The 19,536-nt window shown below is 40.8% G+C and overlaps 1 protein-coding gene across 3 annotated transcripts in view; it reads left to right on the plus strand.

Annotated features, from left to right (window-relative positions):
- Nucleotides 1–355: 355 nt before the first annotated feature.
- The window catches only part of POU2F1 (POU class 2 homeobox 1), a 284,637-nt gene continuing 265,456 nt past the window's right edge, over nucleotides 356–19,536 (plus strand). Inside the window, exon 1 of one of the 3 annotated variants that reach the window (XM_006875998.1) lies at nucleotides 356–417. In XM_006875998.1, the coding sequence (XP_006876060.1) occupies nucleotides 357–417 (61 nt within the window). In that variant the 5' untranslated portion in view covers nucleotide 356. The remainder of the gene's footprint in view (nucleotides 418–19,536) is intronic. The other 2 variants (XM_006875996.1, XM_006875997.1) reach the window with 2 other exon arrangements.

A 19,536-nucleotide genomic window follows, 5' to 3' on the forward strand; every position in this document is an offset into this window, starting at 1 on the left:
AGTCGAGCAGCGCATGCGCCGATTGCATTTCGGGCGCGTAGAAACAGTCGCGCATGTGCAAAAACCAAGACGGAAAAATGAAGCAAAGGAGCGACCCGCAGCTTGAGGGCGCTCTGGCTACCAGAGAGCCACAGTGGGCTGGAGGCGCGTGCGCAGAGTACACTAGGAAGGTGGGGCTAGTCCAAGGGGGCGGGCGGTCAACAGCGCCGGCCTCTCGCGCCCCCTGGCGCGCGCCAGGGGAGAGGAAGGCGCGGGAGGGAGCGGAGAAAAGGGAGGAGGCAAGAGGGCGGGAGGGGGAGGGGAGCGGGAGCGAGGGAGGGTTTATCGACCGGGCGATTTTGGTTAAAATATTCAAAATGGCGGACGGAGGAGCAGCGAGTCAAGATGAGAGTTCAGCCGCGGCGGCAGCAGCAGCAGGTAATCATTACAGCATTTTACATATTCATATTCATACTCAACCCCGGCTCCCGCTGCCCCCCCCTCGACTTAGCATAATTTATTAGTACTCAGGATTATTATAATTAACGGCGGGGAGATGGGGGGCCGGGGAGCACGGAGCCCCCGCCGGGCGCCGAGCGGAGGGGGAAAGAGGGTCGGAGCGGCCAGGCAGAGGGGGAAGACAAGGGGCAAAGGGGGCTGCGATCCACCGACCTCCTCCTGCCCCCGACCCACCCTGCCGTTCTTTCGCCGGCCCGCCCGCCGGCACTGGCCCTCCTACCCCGGCCGCCGCTGCAGCCGCCTCCTCTCCGCGGTCCCGGTACCCGAGCGGGTCCGCGGCGGGTCCGCGGGGCCGGGGCAGAGGGAGAGGACAATAAAGACATTTTACATATTCATAGCTGCTGGGCCGGCGGGGCGCGGGCTGCCGATCGGGCTAGCCCGGGGGGCGTAGAGGGGGATGGAGGTGGCGGAGAGCACAATGCCTGGGAGGCGACGGGGCCGGAGCGGACCCCGGCGACCGGACAGTCGCACGCGTCCCCCCACGGGGGCGGGGCGGGGGGGGCGGCCGCCCACCGTGAGGGGCGGCCGAGGGAGAGCGTTCTGCGGGTACCCGCGCCCTGCCGCTGCACCGAGGTCCCAGCGCGGCTGAGCCTGGGGGTCACGGCTCCGGACACCTCGGCCGCGCCCCATTCCTCCCCCATGTGGCGGCCTGACCTGAACCAGGCCTGCGCTCTAGGTGGGTAGGGGTGAAGGGTCGTGGACACTAAGAGGTGCACCCTGAGAGTCTGCTAGTGCAGAGATTCGCCCCTGGGGTGCGGACTGGGCAGGAAGAGTGCTCTGGGGGAAAGTTCCCAGCAGAATAGCTTGCTCTCCGAGGCCGCCCCATGTGCCCCGGGCCATCGGTCAACAGTCCCCGTGGGTCCCGGAAAAGTCCCCTACTCCCAGTTGGCGTGGTTTCGCTGGTAGTTGGATTGGAAGTTCCCGATGTAATTCACCCGGACCTCGAACCCCCACGCCTGGCCGGGAGGGAAGGGGCTAGGTGCCCGTGGGAGCCTCCACTTTGAGGCCCCAGAAGCGGTCACAGGCCTCCTGAGAACTCGGGTGTAAAGGACTGTCCTCTTGCCACTGCCCCCGAACGGGCTGGCCTGACAAGTTGATAATATTCTTGATTTCCACTCTCCTGTTGCAATTGGTGGGTGGGATCAAGGATCCCCCTCCTTGAGTTTTTGGTTGTGTTTTCTGTTTAGGTGCTGTGTCCGCTCTACTCTGCTTAGCCTAACCTTTCTCATTTGAATAATGTCTAATTCTGGGAGGTTTATATTATTGAAATGGCCGCCTGGCTTTCCCCGCCTCTCATGTTTAGTAATTCAGACCTTTAATAACAGCCACTCACAGCCCAACGCCGTGTTTATATTTTACATTCGCCCCATGTGCTTTTGTGGTTCGATATGATTCTTTTTTTTTTTTTCCTTGGCAATCCACAGGGCTCTAAGATCAAACCCAGTCTGTGTTGGGAAGGGAAGGGGGAGAGCTAGGCCTTGGCTTTTCTAGTAGTCGCCTAGGCCTCATGTTCTCTGCCGCTTGATTTATTTACTAATAATCAAAATCACTCCCCTCACAAACTACCACACACATACCCACCTCCGCGGGCAAAACAAGCCCTTCTGGGACCTTACCAACATTCAAACAACTCGTAGCTAAGCATCAACTCTGGTGTTTTGTTCTCTTTTTTAAAGACTTTTTATTTTTTTTTATAGTTTGCAGTAATATTGAGCCAAAAAAAAAAAATCTGTCTTCTCATTTTCGGAGGCTTATGAAATGTAATTTTGTTTAATAAAATAAATCACTTGGGGGGGATAATTTCCCTCTAGTTCCCCACGCCTCAAGTTAAACACTTTCAGGCTTTGTAAATAAAGATCTGCAGTATTTATGAAACTAATACAGTTTTTTTTTTTTCCTTAAAGTTGTGGAACAGCTAAGTGTTTTAGAGATTCCAATTAACAGTACTTTCATAATTTTTCAGTGCTGTGTTCCCTTTCCAACCTTTTTAGTTTCATTTGAAAATGAGGCTTACATTAGTTTTGTATCATCACTGTCATAGACTTGCTTATTGTAATTGTAGCGCTTCTGACACAGAAATGGATTATGTTTTCTTTGAGTGTTTGTGTCATGGTTAAATGAGTGAAAATAGAAGAATAAACACAGGCATTGTGTCTCCCCTGATCTTGGAACTTATCCCCTCCCAGCACGCCCGCCCCTCTTTAAGCTGTCAGAATTGATTTTATATTTTATCTAGAGTTAGGACAGTTGGTCTGTGAAAGGCAGATTAACTTTTTGCTGTTTAAAGGGAAGAGTGATTTTGATTTTTGGCCTTTCCTGAGTAGATTTTAATTTGTATGTTTATTTAGTATAGTTGTACAGTGTATTTTAAAAACTGGTGTTTCTTCTCATTGGTGATTGTGTACCTCTGCTAGTGTGTTAAACCTCTGAAATTATATTAAGGCACTTTATGATCAGTGCTAGCTACATATTTTGTGGGAAATCAGTTTTCAGCTTGTTACATTTTACGGAATTCTAGATTTGATTGACTAAAAGCAAGCCAATTTCAAACAACCAAGTGCTCAACATATTTTCTTTTTTCATCCCCAACAGGCAGGTCTTCAGTACAGTAGGGGAAAAAAGGCTGTAGCTTTCATGAAACCGTTCAGGTGAATGACTGCTTCAGAGATGGACAAAAAGCAGTAATATGATTTCATGCCTTAAATAGCATATGTTTTTACACCCGATTCCCAAGTTGTGGTCAAGCTGATGATGTCATTGGACAGAGGACAAGGTGCAGTTAATTTGATTTATTGTCTTGAGGTGAAGTGTAGCAGTGAAACCTTCTCATAGGGAAACCATTTATCTGAGGACAATTTCCTTTATAGCTGCAATTTAACCACTATGGAGGCCGTAGGTTTTTTATCCAAGATGATAAAATATACATTGTGTTTTATAAACAGAATTTCAATCTTACTTTTTTAATACAGTAAGGATGGGTATTGCTAACTGGCATTTTGATTGGCTTTTTGTGCTACTGTACAAATTCATTGCTTCAAATTCTCAAATTTGGATTTGAAATAAATATAATCATAGAAATGATCCTTATTTGTGCTTGTTTTAGGTAGGTTCTTTGTGATCCCCCACGCTCCAGTAGGAAGCATGTTACTTGACTTGATTTGAGCATGACCTGTACTGCAGGAGAGACCATTTGCTTTAGAACCTATTTTAATGAATGAAGTAGAGCTGAAGAGAAGAAGGCTGCAATCACAGAGTTAAATTTTTTATAATTTAAATAAAAAAAATACTTATAAGGAAGCATGTTCAATGAAAGCAGGCTTTTAAAAAAGAAGTTCAAATTCTTGGATTTGTCTTAAATCAGTCTGAACAAATTTGTGTCTCTTATTTTGATTAATAATTTCAGAATTTTTGTATTGCCAGATAAGCGATTCCACTTAGGATTTTTGGCATATTAGTACTTCCTTATAGTGAATTTTTTCCATCATATTTTTAACTAGTTTATCTTAAAATGTCTTAGGAATAGGATAGAATTGCTTTTCTCCCTAACTAACTGATGAGCCAAGCTTGCTAGAGTGTTTTCAGCTGCTTTTGAGCTTTCTATGGCCTTTCTCCTTCTGCATCTATCAGCTTTCCACAAGATTCTATTGTCACTTCCTTCAGAACTTGCCCCACCTATTAATTATATAGTACTTTTGAATTTAAGGTCTTAAAAATTTATGTGACAGCTGACCAAATGTTTTTAATTTCTAAAGGCCCATACTGCTTCCAAGTCATTACTGTAAAATAATTTTTAACCTCTTCCCCCATAGTAATTTCTGATTCCTGTCATTTTGTCGTTGTCAAAGATCCTAGTAGTCAAAGGGGGCGGGGGAGGGGGCACTTTAAATGGGTAGTATTCTGTCAGTTTTTAATTTACTATTTATATCGATAAGTAGTGTAAGGCACAAAGAAACACAATGTGTTTCATTGCTGCCTAATTTGAGATAATTGTTATCTTTGTTATTCATCTAGCCAGTGGGTTTTGAAGTGAATTTAGGGTTCAGGATGTTAAATTGTCCATATTAACATTTTTATGTTTAGTAGAACCTTTAGTATCTTAACTATTTGACATTAACTCACTGTCCTTATAGTCCTCTTTGTAGTTATTGTTGTTAATTGTCTTTGAGTCTGTTCTGACTCTTGGCTACCCTGTGTAGGGTTTGGGAGGTTTTAAGATTTTGCAGAAGCAGAAAGCCTCATCTTTTTCCTGCAGAGCAGCTGGTGGGCTCAAACTGCTGATCTTTGCAGCCCAGTGCTTATTGTATGGGGCCACCGTACTCCTATTCCAATTCTTAGCTACCCTCTAGGACACGGTAGACACTGAGGCTGTAAATCTTTAGGGAAGCAGCCTCCTTTGCCTAATTCTTAACCACTGCACCACCAGGGATTCTTTGGAGTGTCTTAGGCGCCTTAATACAAAGGTTCTCAAATGACAGAACTGGACATTTGAATATTACCTGTCATGAATATTTTCCATTAAGAAATGACACATTTGGAGTGTTTCTTGAATCTATATTGTTTGATCGTGAATTTAGTTGTTGTTTTGAATTGGGCACTCACTTTTTTTTACTACGTTTCCTTTGGACTTGGAAGACTGTAGTTGGTGACTGCCATATGTTTAGTTTATTTATTTATTTTGGTTGAAAGTTCACAGCCCTAATCTTTGCATATTAGTCTTTCAAGTACTATTAAATTTTTATTTTAAGACACTGGTGTGTGATTGTCGTTATTTCCTTTTATATAACAGTATTGGTTCTACTGTACTGATACTGTGATTAGTAAAGAGTAATAGACTTACTGTAAAACCTAATTTTAAGCAGGGATGTATTTTTCTTAATGGAAGTGATTGCATTTAAAACAATTCAAATAATTATTTAGAGGGCATGATAAGTCACAAGAAAAACATACTCCTCTTTGGTAATCTGTGTTTTTGTTTCTGATGCCTCCTTTAATGCTAAATGCTTGAGCAAACATACTTATTTCTCCAGGAAATCTAATATTAGGCATTTGAGTTAATAGTTATGGATTGAATTCATTATCCATCCTGAATAAATGATTTTCTTATCTTTCTTAGGAAACTCTTTGGGCTCTGGTTATGTTTAATTCTTATCTTTATAATGTTGCTTAAATAAGATAAATGTCTTTTCAAGTAAAATCAAGGTTTAAAGATGTAATAATTAGGGTTCACATAGATTAGCAGTTTCCTTAGCTTTTTCTTTTGATCAGTGTTTTCGTACATTATTGGAATTTTGTAAATAAATGTAATTGAATAACACCTTTAGAGAGGTTTATATTTTTTCTTAGGAATACATTTGTTATATTTTGTACTGAACTATTTCTGTATTCTAAATTGTCAGTGAACTCATAAACTCACGAGTAATACCAATGGAATAAAAAATAGGAGTGGAATCTCTGCTTGACTTACCTATGGGTTTACAGGGTATTTACAATTTGGAATCTGTACATTGTCTTGAGTTTCACAACCTCTGATTTGAAGAAAAAGAGCCCTTATGGCACTGTAGGATAAGCACTGGCTTACTAACTGCAAGGTTGAAAGTTCAAACCCACTGGCAGCTCTGTAAGAGACTGATGTGGCTGCTCCTAAAAGATTTACCGTTTTGACAACTACATAGGTTTGTTCTAAGTCAGAATAGACTCTACAGCAGTGGGTTTGGTTTGATTTAGAAGGTCTTATTTTATGCTCTGATAGCATAGTGGTTGCGAATCGGGCTGCGACCTGCAAGGTCAGCAGTTCGAAACTACCAGCTGTTCTGTGGGAGAAAGATGAGACGTTCTGCTCCCGTAAAGATTTACAGCCTCAGAAACCCTGTACAGGTCGCTATGAATCGGAACTGACTCCACAGCACATAACAACAACATTTCATGTCCTGCTGTGGTGCTGTGGGATAAAGCACTGGCCCTCATGGTCTGTTTGAACTACTACAAGTGTGGTGGCTCAACTCAACAGCTACTTGTTGGAAACTCTGTACAGTGTCATTATGAGTCAGAATTGACTTGATAGCATTTAACAACATATGTAATAATTTGTGTATGTAGTTTATAGGGTTTTGTGTTTTTACTACATGATGTTAATTTATTGAACATTGACAGACTATCTTGTTTGTAAATGGTGGATATAATCTCCTTTATTTATTTATTTAAAAAATTTTTCTTTTCCAGTTAAGCAGTTTAGTTTTAGTGTAGCCTAAGTTTTTCGGGTAGGGCTAGATAATAATCAAAAGAATCAGTAAGTCAACATTAATCAGATAATCTTTTAAAGTTTTGTCCAAGAAATGTTATATTCATCCAGAAAAGGATACATTACAAAAATAGAAAGATTATGAAAAGCACACAACAAAAAGCTCAATATGAATATTGGTAATAATGTCACTTGCAATCCTGAAAATCATAGCAAGTACAGTTTACTTTGTCACAGGATTATCAATAATATCTGTAACTTTATTGATTCTTATGTTGGAATCATAAAAATCAGCAATAATGTATAAAATTAAATTAGTAAAATAATAAAAATTATGGTAGGTTTTACTTTGATTTTAACTAGTGAGCCTTAATTTTTTTTTTTTTTTCCAAGTAGATGCTATGCTAGAAGATTTCTAGAATGACTAAGGAATGAGCATTATGTTGTACTTGCATGTGTGTTAAGAGACTTGGGTTTTATCACCTGAAGTGAGAAAGGAGACTGAGGTATTTTCTTGTTTTAGTACATGTATTTAACGGGAGGGACAAAAATAGCTTTTTTGGGTGCTGATTTATACTGCAGCAAATTTATTATCAAATGTTAAAAAACATTTATCTTAAAAATTGCTTAGTTTTTAAAAGTGGTCTTTGGGGATAAGATTGGTCCTGTACTGTGGAGGAATTGGCATGTTTATTTAAGAAGATGATAATTTAAAAAATGCATATAATTACATATTAAAATATATAACAGGTAATGAAGATCAGAGTACAGATAACAGTTTGAAAGAAGGAAAGCATACTAGAATGCTATAACTGGAAAGTAAGTAAGATACAATCAGGGCATTAAACCATTTCATTCCAGTTCAAACTCCCTGCTGAGAATTTGCCTTTCCACCCTCTGTATAGTGAATCAGAACCTACATTTTAATAGGATCCCCAGGTGATACTTGTGTGGAAATGCAAATTCTCAGCAGGGAGTCGAACTCAGACTGAATCACTTCAAAGCCCTGGATACAGTCTTTACTCTAAAGCCTTTTCTAAGGCCCCACTGCCATTGAGTCAGTTCAGACTTAGTATGACCCTGTATAGGGATTCCGAGGAGATGCTGGTGGGTTTGAACTGCTGACCTTGCAGTTAGCAGTCCAGTGCTTATCCTACAGCCCCACACCAAGACTCCACCATAGTGATGAGGAAAGTATCAGTGGTTTTGTAACTTTTCCAAAAGTAATTGAATGCTGATGAGAACACAGGACACTGACTTCCTAGTCTATGTATTGCTGCTAGTCAGAGAGGTTTTCAATAGACGTGAGACTTATAAAGTGGATACTACAGGGCTAAAAGAATTCAGAAGAATGGGAAGGCAAGGGAAGGGCATTGTATGAGAGGTTCTGTTCACGGTTGTGTTATGTAGGTAAAGAGTAAGGCATTGATACTATGGCAGGGAAGCTGTGTGAGGTTTTTGAACTAAATGATGATGTGATAAAGGTGATGTTTACAAGTAACATGGAAGTGTGCAAAATAGCTGCAAATGAGAGATTGGATCCATGGAAATCAGTTCACAGAAATTGGGTTATTGAATCATTGTTCTAAGGGAGATAAAGTGATTATGGTGTGCCTTTTTAGCCTCATTCCCATTTCTATTATATGTTCTTAAAGGGTTTTTTTTAATTGCTTCCATCTTAAGTCTTGTATTTTATGTGGGCTGCCTCATTATCCTTTCTGGCGCTAGGCAGATATAAATAAAATTATTATAACCATGGCATAATGATCATGTCTGTGTTTTTATATAGTACTTTTTAATTTATAACAGCACTCTCATTTTTATTACCTCAGTTTGTCCTTTCAGTCAAGTATTATTATACCCATTTTATAGTTAAGTAAACTAAAATTCAGGTTAAGTGATTTCCCCAAGTTTATGTGCTTATTAATAAGCACTAAGTGTGTTTGGGAAGTAATAGCATGACTGCTAGGTTAGTTGTTTCTTAGTCTGTGTCATAGGCAGTGTTGGAAAGTCAGTTGGGGATCTATTGTGATGAGCTCTGAGTGCCTTCAGTGTGGATTTCATTGCTTTGTAAGATCAGCAATGGACTGCTAACTACAAGGTCAACAGTTCAGATCCACCAACCATTCCTTCAGAGTAAGATGAGGCATTTATAGCCTCGGAAACCCTTCAGGATGGCTGTGAGTTGGACTTGACTCAACGGCAGTGATTTCTTTAGGTAGTTGTTGAAGGAGTCATGGTGGTGCCATAGCTAAGCACTCGGTTATCAGCTCAAAGGTTAGGGTTGTCAACCCACCAGCTGCTCTGTGGGAAAAAAGATGTGGCAGTGTGTAAAGATTGTTGTTGTTATTGTTCTTGGTGGTGCCATCGAGTCAGTACCGACTCATAGCGACCTTACGCACTGCAGAACAAAACACACTGCCCAATCCTGGGCCAACTTCACTACTGTTGCCATGCTTGAGTCCATCGATGCTGCCAATTGGCAAATCCATCTTGCTGGTGGTCTTCCTCTTTTTTTCTGACCCTCCACCTTACCAAACATGATATCCTTCTACAGTGACTGGTCCCTCCTGACAATATGTCTGAAGTATGAGAGACGAAGTTTGGCCATCTTGGCCTCCAAGGAGCACTCTGGCTGCATTTCTTCCAAAACAGATCTGTTGGTTCTTCTGGCAGCCCATGGCACTTTCAGTATTCTTCTCCAACACTGTAACTCCTTATTCACTGTCCAGCTTTTGCATTACAACCTGACAGATCCTGTGGGGGCAGTTCTACTCTGCCCTGTAGGGTCACAGTCCGCTTAATAGACACTGGGTTTAGAATGTCATTGCCCTTGGGTGGCACAAATGGTTAAGTGCTCAACTACTAGCTGAAAGATTAGCATTTTGAACCCATCCAGAGGAGCCTTGGAAGACAGGCCTGACCATCTGCTTCTGAAAGGTCATAGCCTTGAAAACCCCGTGGATCAAGTCTGTTCTGCACACATTTAATTTTGTTTTTGTTCTAGAAAGTGCCATGATCAGACTTATAAATTTAAAGTGTTTAGTAACTATTTGGAGTCAAAAAGTGGCATCAAGATTTTGAACTTGGGCTCTCTAGATAAGAGCAGGGCCAAGAACCAGAAGTAGGAACATTGGAAGAGAGAAGCATTTGGGAATAAGGAAATAAGTTCAGTTTTAGACATGCCCTTTTAGACATGTCTGAGTGGATCTTAAATTTTAGGTTATAAATTCCTCGTGAAGACTAAAATTTTTTTACTGAATTAAATGTGTGATAACCATACAAATGATAAGATTGAGATTTATGCTCATGCCACTGTATGAACACTATAAATTCTAGACATCTCGTTTTGGCTACTGTACTGCCTTCTCTGGCTGTTTCCTTCAACAATAAGATGGTGATAATACCAGCGTTAGAGAGATGCTGTGGGGAGTAACAAATTGATTGCAGAAGCATTTTTAGAGTACTGTAATAGTTTTTCTTACATGAGCACAAGAGTAAAATCAGCGACTTTATTACTTGTGCTGCTGTAGAGAGAGAAGCTTTAGCAGCTGATTGATTCTGTGGAGCACATTATTGCAGGTTGTACGTGTACCATGTACAGCTGACAACTGGGAAGAGGAGGGAAACCCTCAATATTCTTCCTAAAATACTATACGGTTTTGGTGTTACATATTAAATCTGAATTTTTCCTTGATTTCAAAGGATTCTCAAATCTAGTGCCGCCCACCCCTTTTCTATGCATTCTTATCTCCTACTACTTTCTACCAACAGCCTGACTCAGGAAGTTCCCTATGGCTCCACTATAAACACAGCATTTCTGCTATTGGGTCTTAATTAATTAATTTTTTTTAAAGCTTTTTATTGAGTGAAGGTTAACAGACAAGATCATCAGCTTTATAGTCAACAAATTACACACTTCGTTTCAGCTCAATGATTACAATCTCCTCCATGCAACAACAACTACCCTACTTCCTCCTTGTAGCTTCCCTTTTTACATCTTACATTTCACAAATAGAGCAAAAATATTTGATGTACACATACAAAACAAAAAATACATATTCATTTAAATGTCCTAAGGGCGTATTCTACAAGCCAGCCTCCCTCCTGTTTGCAAGCATTCAAGCATATAGCCTTACTTAGTCCATGGGCCTAGAGCCAGCAGCTGCTCTCTCTCTTCGCCCCTGCCATCACCATTTTTCTAGGTGGGATCTCACGCGCCACTCATGCTCTTTCTTCTTGATGGTCCTGGGATCCTCTGTTCCTTCTTCTACCTTTTAATTACATGTCTTCTACAAATACAGTTGTGACAGTCACAATTAATTCTGCTGATAATTACTCACAGTTGAATCATGGAATCCTATCACTATCGTCCCTCATATCCTTTCACCAGACCTATCTGGGAAAGAGGAAAGCTGTGGGGATTGTGCTTTAACTGCCCCCCTCCCTCCCAATTCTGAAACTAAGTACTGTCAATGAAGCTTGTAAGCCAGCCCCCTTGTGCCTTAAAAGCTCCCCCATTTTTGATAGCCAGTTGCCCACCCTTATCAACCCAGTACACTGAGGAAACAAGCTTCTTCCTTGGTAAGAAGAATTTTTCCATACTGGTTGGAATTTTGAGTAACTGCATCCATAAGCAAAGGTCCAGTTCATCAAATTGCACCAATTTACACTTGCACAAAGTAACAAGCATTTTTGTCTTCATCTGGTTGAATTCTGATCAGCTAGCCATCCAAGCCAGGTCAAATAGGTATTAACTGCAAGTTTGGGAGTTCACACATGCTTCCTTGCTCTTCAGGGCAGCTAGCTGCTTTGTTCTTAGCCTTAGCCCCTAGTGGTTAGGTTAGTGCCCACAGGTTCAGGAATTCACATGTCTCCCTAAACTTCAGACCAGCCAGGCCTTACTCATCTCTGTCTCATCTCGAGGTCACCGGGTGTCAGTAGCACGTGGCCAAACTTAACCCATGTCTTCATTGCTGCATTTCTACTCACAAGTAGACGCAAGTGGTCACTAGTGAGCATACTAGATTGTTCACGGGTTCCCTTTGAGTTTCAGTCTTACAAGGGGATTTCCCCGATGGGCTGACTTTTCTTGCCTTGATGCCTCCAAAGCAAACACCTTGCTTGATGTTCTAACAGCCAAACAATCCACTATCTTTCAATAAGATCCTTTTATTCTCCCAGCAGTTCTGAGTTGGTCTGCATGTCTTTTCATGTGGGAATGTCCCAACTCAGAAGGTTCTGGGTGGGGCTCATGATACCACCAAAGACCCCATACTCTACAAAGGCTTAACAAGAAGTCTGTTTCCCTGGGCAAATTCGAATTCTCCTTTTAGCAGATCCAATCAGTTATAGGCAGAAGACAGGCCTACAGGCTTTCTGCAAACATAATTCCCAATGTTAATTTGTATCACACTTAAATGTATAGCAGTGTTGTTTTTATTGTTAGGTGCCATCGAGTTGGTACCCACTCACAGAGATCCTGTGCACATCAGAATGAAACCTAACAATCATTGCTATGTTTGAGCCCATTGCTGCTGCCACTGTGCCAGTCCATCTAGTTGTGGGACTTCCTCTTTTTCTCTGACCTTCAACTTTACCAAACATGATATCCTACAATAGTAGTCAAGAGAAACCAATATCCATAAGATAGTCAAACACCTAAACATTTTTCCCACCTTCTTTACCCATTCAGACTATGTCTCATTCCCTGTCCAAGGTTGTATATAAATCACTATTTACCTCTATCCCATTTAGGCTCTACCTCCCTCCCTAAGTCTTTCCCTCTTGTGTATTCCCTTCTCTCTCCTTCTATATTGCCCTCCCCCTCCTTGTATGTTCTCCTGCCTGTCAACTGGAGCTAACGTGTGTCTACCCTAAGAATTATTCTCCCTTCCCTCCTGCGCCTGTTGTTGTTGTTGTTAAGTGCCGTCGAGTCGGTTCCGACCCATAGCGACCCTGTACAGGGTTTCCGAGGGTGTAAATCTTTACGGGAGTAGAAAGCCTCATCTTTCTCCCGCGGAGCAGCTGGTAGTTTCGAACCGCTGACCTTAAGGTTCGCAGCCCGATTCGTAACCACTACGCTACCAGAGCTCCTTCTCCTGCGCCTGCGCCTAGTAGCCATCAAAGAATGTTTGATTTTTTTAAATATGGAAATTGTTTCTTAAGCTTTTACAATACTGGTCTCCTGCAATATTTGTCCTTTTGTGACTAATTTCACTCAGCATAATGTCTTCAAGGTTCATCCATGTTATAAGGTGTTTAGCAGATTCATCATTCTTCAAGGTTGCATAGTATTCCACTGTCATGAAGATTCACAGCCTTGGAAATCCTATGTAGTCACTATGAGTCAGAACTGACTCCAGGCATATCACCACCACCACCAATGGTTTGTGACGATGGCACTTAACAAAAACAACAATGGCTAATAATCTTGAACATATCTTTTTATGTTTGTTGGCTCCCTGAATGTCTTCCTTGGTGAATTGTCCACATGCCCATTTTTCAATTGGGCTTTCTTGGTGAGTTGTAGTTTTCTGTACTTCCCTTGTCTGATATGTTGCTGCAAAAGAAATTTTTCCTAGTCTGTAGGCTCCCTTTTTACTCTTGTGGTGAAATCTTTTGATGGAGCATAAGTTTCTAAATTTTGGTATGTCCCAGTCATCGATTTTTGTCTTCTGGTGTATTATTACTTTCTGCAATGTTTGATAGTATATGTATGCCATGTATTAGAGCCCTAAGTTTGTCTTTGTTTTTTAAAGTAGTTGAAGAGCTGTTCTGGGAAGGTGACTATGTCTCTTTAGAGACTTGCTTAAGCCTTTTTTCCTGTGCTTCATCTCAGAGTCCCATCCCAGTATGAGGCACATCACCTGAAAGTAAGCCCACTATTTTCCTCAGGCTAGTATGTGTGCTGTTCATTGAAACCTTTACTCATACTGTCCCCTCTCCCAGTCTTGGAATGTGTGCCTTGTGTGGTATAGTGAAAAGGGCACTGGGAATTGAGAAACCTGGCTTCTATATCCACAATTAGCTTTGTGACAAGTTATTTTTTACCACTGATTTTATTTTTTGCATTTGTAAAATAAGAGCCTTTTCAAATGTTAAAGTCTTTGGAGTTCCTTCTTTGATGAGTTTTAGGAAGAAGCTTAGTGTATAAAAGATAAATGGAAAGCTGTTCTGATTGGAATCAAGAGTAGGGGCAGGAATGCATCCTCCCTTGAGACACTCTCCTGAGAAGTCTTGGTTGCACAGTGATTACAGTGCTTGACGGCCAACCCAAAGATTGACTTTTCAGATTCACCAGCTGCTTTGTGGGAGAAGGATGAGGCAATCTGCTTCTGTCTTCACAAGTGATCAGTCTCTCAAGCCTAAATTTCTGTCCTACTTTCTTTGAATTTAACACTTCGTTTGAGTTCATTTAGTTAATTCAGCACTTGATTATACAATCTTATTTTCTTCTCTAATTGGTTCATATAAGTAAGGCTTGGCTACTCCTAAGAGGAGGGAGCACACTGTTAGAAGCAGAGTAGACATTTAATAAGTAATGCTTGATTTATTAAATCAGTGATTTAATAATGGGATAAGAATCACCCTTGGAACTTTATCAACAGGCAAAGACCCAGACTTTACTTCCTGAGTTTCTAATACAGTAAAGGTCTGGCTTGCCATAGTTTTAAAAAGCTCTGTAGGTGATTTGGTTGCATTAAAGGATTACTTGTTCTTTGAAAGTTAACTTATTGTCTAGAATACCTTGATCACTGCTTCTCAGTTAATGCACTAGAAAGACTATAAAGGAAAGAGAACAAAGAGACCTGGTTTTTTATTCTGGTTCTACCACTATCTAGCTTAAAAAAAAAAAAAAAAATTGGATGGGGGGAGGATAGGATGTTTTATTGTGGTTTAGGTAAACATTTACAAAGCAAATTAGTTTCCCATTCAACAATTTATGCACAGATCATTTCATAACATTGATTGCAATCCCCTCAGTGTGTCAGCAACTCTGGAAATGATGTACTTTTGGTCTTGTGTAGTTTCATGTTGTGAGGTACACATTTCTCACGGGTGTTACTGTTCACTTTATAGGTCTGCCTTTTGTTTGTAAGGTGGTCTCCAGGCATGGGTTCATTTTGAAGGGTGTCTGTTTTAATAGTCTCAGGGTTTCCATCAGTCTCTGTCAGACCAGTACACGTGTTCTTTTGTTTTTCTCACTCTGGGGCCTTCTATTATGATCATGGAGCCCTGGTGTGGTGCTCTAGGATAAGCACACAACAGCTAACTACAAGGTCATCTGTTCAAACCCACCAGTCGCTCTTCAGAAACTCTATATGGGGTTGTTGTGAGTTAGAACTTACTTGAAGGCACTTAATAACAACAACATTGTGATCTTGGTCAGAGCTGTCAGTGATAGCCAGGCTAGTGGAGGCTATGGCTTGAGTGTTGTAGTAGTTCTTTGGAATAAATGTTTCTTTGAGTCTTTGATGTTTTTCACTCTTCGTTGTTCTGGATTGAAAGAAACCAATAGTTGGATATTAGATGGCCACTCAGAAGCTTTTCTTTTAAGATCCTAGTCTCTAATCATCAAAGTAGGGTGTAGAACATTGTCTTTTGGACTATGCGGATTGCGATCCCAATTGATTTAGGTAACTCTGGAGATTACGTTTCCTAGCCCTCAAGCCCACTGACTCAGTCCCACAAAGTGTTTGATTATGGCTAAAAAGTTTTCCTGACTGTGTCCCCGTTGTGTTCTGTTATATACCTGGATATGAGTATGTAGAGAGAGCCACTGCCAAAACTATGCACTGGTTGTACTTCCATATGCCATTTCACATCTGTTCAGTTGCCATTATCTACTTTTGTATCCATTGAAATTATTGTTATGTTATCACTGTTGTTGCAAGATTATATATACAATTGACTATGACTTTTTTTTTTTTTTATTGAAAAAATTTATATTTAGAATTAGCCAGCTGGACTCCGTTTAGATGATCCCAATTTTGTTGGCAACATCCAAAGCATCATAGTCAGGAGCCAGTAGAATATATGCCTTCTTTTCTTTATCGGGCCTGATTAAGGTATTGACCTTGGCTACGTCAGTGTCATAGAGCTTCTTCATAGCCCGTTTGAATCTGGTGCTTGTTGGCCTTGACATCCACAATGAACACAAGTGTGTTATTATCTTCAGTTTTCTTCATGGCTGACTCAGTAGTCAGAGGGAACTTGATGATGGCATAGTAGTCAAGCTTGTTTCTCCTGGGGGCGCTCTTCCAAGGATATTTGGGCTGCCTCTGGAGCCTCAGAGTCTTGGGCTTCTGGAAGGTGGGTGACATGCGGATCTTCTATTGTTGTGTGGCTGTGGACGCCTTTCAGCGCTGCCTTCTTGGCCTTCAACGCCTTTGCTTTGACTTTAGCTTTGAGAGGGGCAGGGGCTTCCTTCTTTGCCTTTGGCATCATCTTCGTAAAAAGCTTGCTTATGACTTTTCCTTCTTTGCTTTGGTCATGTTGTACTGACTTCCCTCTTTATCATCACCAAAATTAAACGTATGTATACTGTCTAGTTAGTGATTTTTTTTTTTTTTTTGCCTCAACTTCTTCTCCTTTCTCTGGTAACCATCAAAGAATGTCTCTTAATATGTGAAAATCCTTTCTTGACTGTTTATAATAGTGGTCTCATACCATAATTGTCCTTTTGTGATTGACTTTTCACTCAGCACTATATCCTCAAGGTTCATCCATGTTGTGAATGTTTTGGGGATTCTTCATTATTCTTTAAAATTATCTAATATTCCATTCTGTGAACGTAAAGTTTTCTTATCCATTCATCCATTGATGGATACTTTACGTTGTTTCATTATTTTGCTTTTATGGTAATGCTGTAGTGAACATGAGTGTACATATTTCTATTTGTGTCATGGCTCTTATTTCTCTAATATATATATACCTAGGAAAGAGATTGGTGGATCATATGGTATTTCTGTTTCTGGCATTTTAATTAAGTGCCACACCATTTTCCACAGTGGTTGTACCATTTCACATTCCCACCAGCAGTGTGTCAGGGTTCTGATTTCCCCACACCACACCATTGCAAGCATTTTAAAAAAAGTTTCTTCGATTAGTGTCATTATTGTTGGGGTTAGGTGGTGTCTCATTGTGCTGAGTCCTGGTGTGGCACTTTAGGATAAGCACGGAAACCCTATAAAGGGTTGCTATGAGTCAGAAGTGACTCGATGGCACTTAACAACAAAAATGGCTAATGAAGGAGCCTTGGTAGCACTGTTAGATCAACACTGGACTGTGAACTATAAAGTCAGCAGTTAGATGCACTATGTGCTCTTCAGAAAGTCTATACAGGGTTGTTAGAAGTCAGAAACTATTCTGACTTCTAACTATTCTGACTTCTAACTAAACCACACTTAACAACAACAACACTAACAAAAAGATGTATAGCCTTGGATACCTTATAGAGTTGCTTTGAGTTGCAGTTGACTCAGTGGCAGTGGGTTTTGGGTTTTAATGGCTAGTGATCGCAAGTATTGCTTCAGTATTTGTTGGTCGCCTGTTTTTGGTGACGTGTTTATCTGTGTTCTTGTCCCGTTTTTAAAGTTACATTGTTTTTCTTGTTGAGGTGTTACTGTCTAGTTTTATGATCCTGAACTTGACCCACATAGGATTCTCAGTGATGAAATTAGTGGATTGAACTAGATGGTTGTGTGTGTGTGTATATGTAACATGGTTCCTTAGGATAAGCACTGAACTGTGAACCACATGGTTGGCGGTTTGAGCCCACCAGCTGCTCTGTGGAAGAAAGATGAGGCTTTCTGCTCCTGTAGAGATTTAAAGCCTCATAAACCTTATTACAGAATCACTATGAGTTAGAACTGATGCAACAGCACTTAGCAACAACAAATTATATATATTATATAGTTGTTGCTATGTGCCATCAAGTCGGTTCCAACTCATAGCGACCCAATAGAGGGTTTCCGAGGAGCAGCTGCTGAGTTTGAACCACTAATCTGGTGGCTCAGTGCTTATCCTACAAGTGTCACACTAGGACTCCTAATTTTACTTATTTACAGTGTATATGTGTGTGTGTGTATAGCATATAGCCCTCGTGGTAGCATAGTGGTTACGAGTCAGGGTGCTAACCTAAAGCTCAGCAGTTCCAAATTACCAGAGTAAGATGGAGCTTTCTGCTCCTGTAAAGATTTACAGCCTCAGAAACCCTATGCAGGGTTGCTATGAGTTAGAATCGACTCCATGGCACACCACCTTCACTATATATAAATTACGAGTCCTAGTGTGGCACTCACTGCAAGTTTGGTTTGAACTTAAGGTCGGTGGTTCAAACTCACCAGCCACTCCACAGAAACCCTATATAGGGTCAATAGGAGTTGAAACTGACTTGATGGCACTTACCAACGACAACATATAATTATGTATTTAATATATATTTCTAAAAGTGGAATTCTACAAAAATATTTTTGTAGGTGTTCAGTCAACAGAACAGTGCTTTGAACAGCTTGACTTATTTAATTACCATTTTAATAAGCATATTATGGATATAAAACATGATAGGTTTGCTCTTATTTAGCAACAGAGCTAAATCCTATTAGATAACTAGTCGGGAAAGGTGTGAGATGTAGGTTTTAAACTTGAAATGTATCCTATTAGAATCTGAATAAACAAGAGCAGTAAACTTATCAGGAATTGTAGTTGATGTTGTTAGGTGCTATCGAGTCAGTACCGAATCATAGCGACCCTATGCACAACAGAACAAAACACTGTCCAATCCTGGACCAACCTCACAATTGTTGCCTCGCTTGAGCCCATTGATGCTGGCACTTTGCCAGTCCTTCTCGCTGGGGGTCTTCCTCTGACCCTCCACCTTATCAAACATGATAGCCTTCTCCCATTGACTGGTCCCTCTTTACAATATGTCCGAAGTATGAGAGATGAAGTTTGGTCATCCTGGTCTCCAAGGAGCACTCTGGCTGCACTTCTCTCAACACAGATCTGTTGGTTCTTTTGGCAGCCCATGGCACTTTCCATATTTTCCTCCAACACCAGAAATCAAAAGCATCAAGTCTTTTAAAGTCTTCCTTATTCACTGTCCAGCTTTCACATGCATATGAGGTTATTAAAAATACCATGGCTTGGGTCAGGCATACCTTAGTCTTTGAGCTGACATCTTTGTTTTTCAATACCTTAAAAAGGTCTTGTGCAGCAGATTTGCTTAATACAATATGTCATTTGATTTCTTGACTGCTGCTTCCATGAGTGTTGATAGTTGATCCAAGAATAAAGTCCTTGATAATTTCAATCTTTTCTCCATTGATAAGAATGTTGTTTATTGGTCCTGTGGTGAGGATTTTCATTTTCTTTACATTGAGATACAATCCATACCAAGGGCTGTGCTCTTTGATCTTCATCAGTAAATATTTTAAGTCCTCTTCACTTTCAGCAAGCAAGGTTGTGTCATCTGCATATCGCAGATGAGTCTTCCTCCAAGGAATTGTAGTAGTTTTCATAAAAAAGTATGAACTTAATAATCATTAACCAACCTGACTGGTCCTCTGAATCACTTAATTTAGCCAGTATTTATAGAAGTTCTTTTATTCTTTGCCAGGTATGTAGCACTGGAGATGGAGTAGTGAATAAGATAGATACCATCTCTGCTCTCCCAAAGTTTTATAGACTGTGTTGGAGAAGTCATACATTAAAAAACACTGGTCAACTACTATAAAAGACTAAGGGAAAGAACCCATACTAAAGGGGGGTGGGGGGGATTCTTTGTTGATTATTGG

The sequence above is a fragment of the Chrysochloris asiatica genome, unplaced genomic scaffold (genome assembly GCF_000296735.1).
Source record: "Chrysochloris asiatica unplaced genomic scaffold, ChrAsi1.0 scaffold00349, whole genome shotgun sequence".
NCBI classification, from domain to species: Eukaryota; Metazoa; Chordata; class Mammalia; order Afrosoricida; family Chrysochloridae; genus Chrysochloris; species Chrysochloris asiatica.